Source organism: Enhydra lutris, unplaced genomic scaffold, assembly GCF_002288905.1.
Source record: "Enhydra lutris kenyoni isolate GAN:26980312 unplaced genomic scaffold, ASM228890v2 scaffoldscaffold3368, whole genome shotgun sequence".
Taxonomy (NCBI): domain Eukaryota; kingdom Metazoa; phylum Chordata; class Mammalia; order Carnivora; family Mustelidae; genus Enhydra; species Enhydra lutris.
Genome location: NW_019157452.1, coordinates 1 through 2,364, shown reverse-complemented (window position 1 = coordinate 2,364; position 2,364 = coordinate 1). Strand labels below are relative to the sequence as shown.

Sequence of the window (2,364 nt, the reverse complement as noted above, 5' to 3'; positions counted from 1 at the left end):
GCCTTCCTCAGGTGGGTCCCCAGTCCCCCTGCTGCCCCGCAGGCCCCCTACCTGGGCCCTCCCAGGGCGGGACTGAGGGGTGTGCCTGGGCTGAGGCGGTGCCTTGCTCCACCCCAGGGACAACATAGAGACCCTAGCCTTGGAACTGGACTTCTGGATGGAGAACAGGACCATCTCTGTGAGCTCGGGGGGCCAGAGCTATGTCCTGAACCACTATGCTGTCCCTTACGGGGGCCCCAGGTAAGGAGCTGCTGCCAGCCTCTCGGTCTCTAGCTCCTCACTCCGGTCTGAGGGCCATGACAGCCCCGCCTCTCGGATGCTGATACTGAAAGCCCTGGGCAATCCAGGGCCCACCAAGGGCAATCCAGGGGCAGCTGAAGCAGCATGGCTCAGCCTCCAGCTTGGCCTTGGAGCCTCCCGGTGCCAGGATGCCCACTTTCCTCTTCCAGGCCAGAGGCCTACAGCAAGGATTTTGAGCTGGCGGACACGTTGCCAGAAGGTAAGCAACAAGCGCAGGAACTGGGGTGGGGCAGGGAGTCTGGTGTTGGGTGTCAGGTCTTGGTCCCTCATTCCCTGCCCCATTGTCCTCACAGAGGACCGGGTGGCTCTGTGGGCTGAGCTCAAGGCTGGGGCTGAGTCTGGCTGGGACTTCTCTTCACGGTGGCTCGTCGGAGGCCCAAACTCTACATCGCTCAGCAGCATCCGGACCAGCAAATTCGTGCCTGTCGACCTCAATGCCTTTCTGTGCCAGGCAGAGGTGCTGATGAGCAACTTCTACACCAGGCTGGGTGAGCAGCCCCGTGGGGGGGTGGGGGAGGTGGAGCTCACCCAGCTGGGATCCTACCTCAGCCTTGGCTGTGGAGCTGGAATTAGGACCCTGACTGAAGGGCCTCCAACCTCCTGGCTGGCTCCGGACCTCACCTCTAGGGCAAGAGTACAAATGGGCCCCCTTCTCCACACCCCCTCCCTTTCTTACTGGGAGGGACTACGAGGGTATGTGAGAGGACACCTGAGTCCACGCTTTCAAACTCCCTCCATTCTCTTTCCCCAAAAAACTGCCCTCGGACCTCTCGTAGCTAGGGAAATGCACATGGCCGGTGCCCTCCTAGGATGGACCCAGGAGCAGGCAGATGTGGGTCTAGAAGGTCCTACAGGGCCATAGCTCAGGAACTCTTAGCTCCTAGAGGCCGGAAATGTGGGCTCCAGGTCTGCACGTCCCCTTGGTGTCAGGACTTCTAGCCCTCGGGGAGGACAACAGGGGGAGGCCAATTTTGGCCTCTTTCTTGAAGGCATGGGACCCAAGGTCAGGGCCTCCTGGTAGCTCAGCCTAAAGAGAGTTTCACCCCAGGGAATGACATCCAAGCCACAAAGTACAGAAATCTGCAGCAACAGCACTTGGCTGCCATGAGAGCCATCCTGTGGGATGAAGAGAAAGGGGCCTGGTTTGACTATGACCTTGAGAATGGGAAGAAGAACCTAGAGTTTTACCCATCCAACCTCACTCCTCTCTGGTCTGGCTGTTTCTCTGACCCGGACGCCGTGGACAAGGCTCTGAAGTATCTGGAGGTGAGGGGGCAGCAGGGTGGGCGGGTTACTGGGGGCAGCACCACCTGCTCTCTCCCTGCTTCAGAGCCAGGGATCTCTGGCAAGTGGCAGCCAACCCTCTCCTCCACTCCCAAGTCGGAGCCTGCGGGTCCCGCTGAAGCCACCAGGGGGCAGCCCTGAGCAAGAAGAGAAAGTCCAGGGAGGGGGACACCTGTCTTGAGGAGGGCCCAGCCTCTTGGCTCCTCATCGAGCCGCCACCCACAGTCCTGAAAATGTCTGAAACCTCCTAGGACAGCCAGATCTTGACCTACCAGTATGGGATCCCGACCTCTCTCCAGAAGACAGGCCAGCAGTGGGACTTCCCCAATGCCTGGGCCCCCCTGCAGGACCTGGTCATCAGAGGTAGGGAGTAGGGAGGCAGGGATGGGGCTTATCCCAGGACCTTCCCCCCCCCTTGCATCTGGTCAGCCTGGAGGGTCAGCCTCCTGGTGCGGGGGACGTGTGAACACAGCAGGTGGGGTCTTTCTCTGGCTCTTCTGGTTTCTCAGCTCCCCACTCAGCAGACATGTGTGTCCACCCCCACCTGTCAGGGGAACCAGCCCTCCTTTCTCCCTCCAAACCCAGGCCCTGGGGAAGGAGCACGTTGGCTTTTCACGCAGCTTATGATGAAGGTCTTAAGGCCCAGGCCCCTTTCCCTCCTAGAGGAGAGTAAGGCTCAGGCCTCTGCTCCCCCTGGGATGGGGACTTAGGAGATTCAGGGTCCTGCCTGGGCGGGGGGGCATCTAGGTCTGGCCAAGTCTCCTTCACCTCGGGCCCGGG

The 2,364-nt window shown here is 60.7% G+C and overlaps 1 protein-coding gene across 1 annotated transcript; it reads left to right on the top strand.

Annotated features, from left to right (window-relative positions):
- Window positions 1–117: 117 nt before the first annotated feature.
- Window positions 118–2,357, top strand: LOC111140560 (trehalase-like; the record flags this gene model as incomplete). The annotated part of the gene is made up of 6 exons (XM_022492775.1): window positions 118–240; window positions 450–499; window positions 594–788; window positions 1,349–1,566; window positions 1,836–1,947; window positions 2,332–2,357. Coding segments are annotated over 6 exons (724 nt in total), but the record flags the coding sequence as incomplete, so codon positions are not given.
- Between the last annotated feature and the right edge of the window lie 7 nt (window positions 2,358–2,364).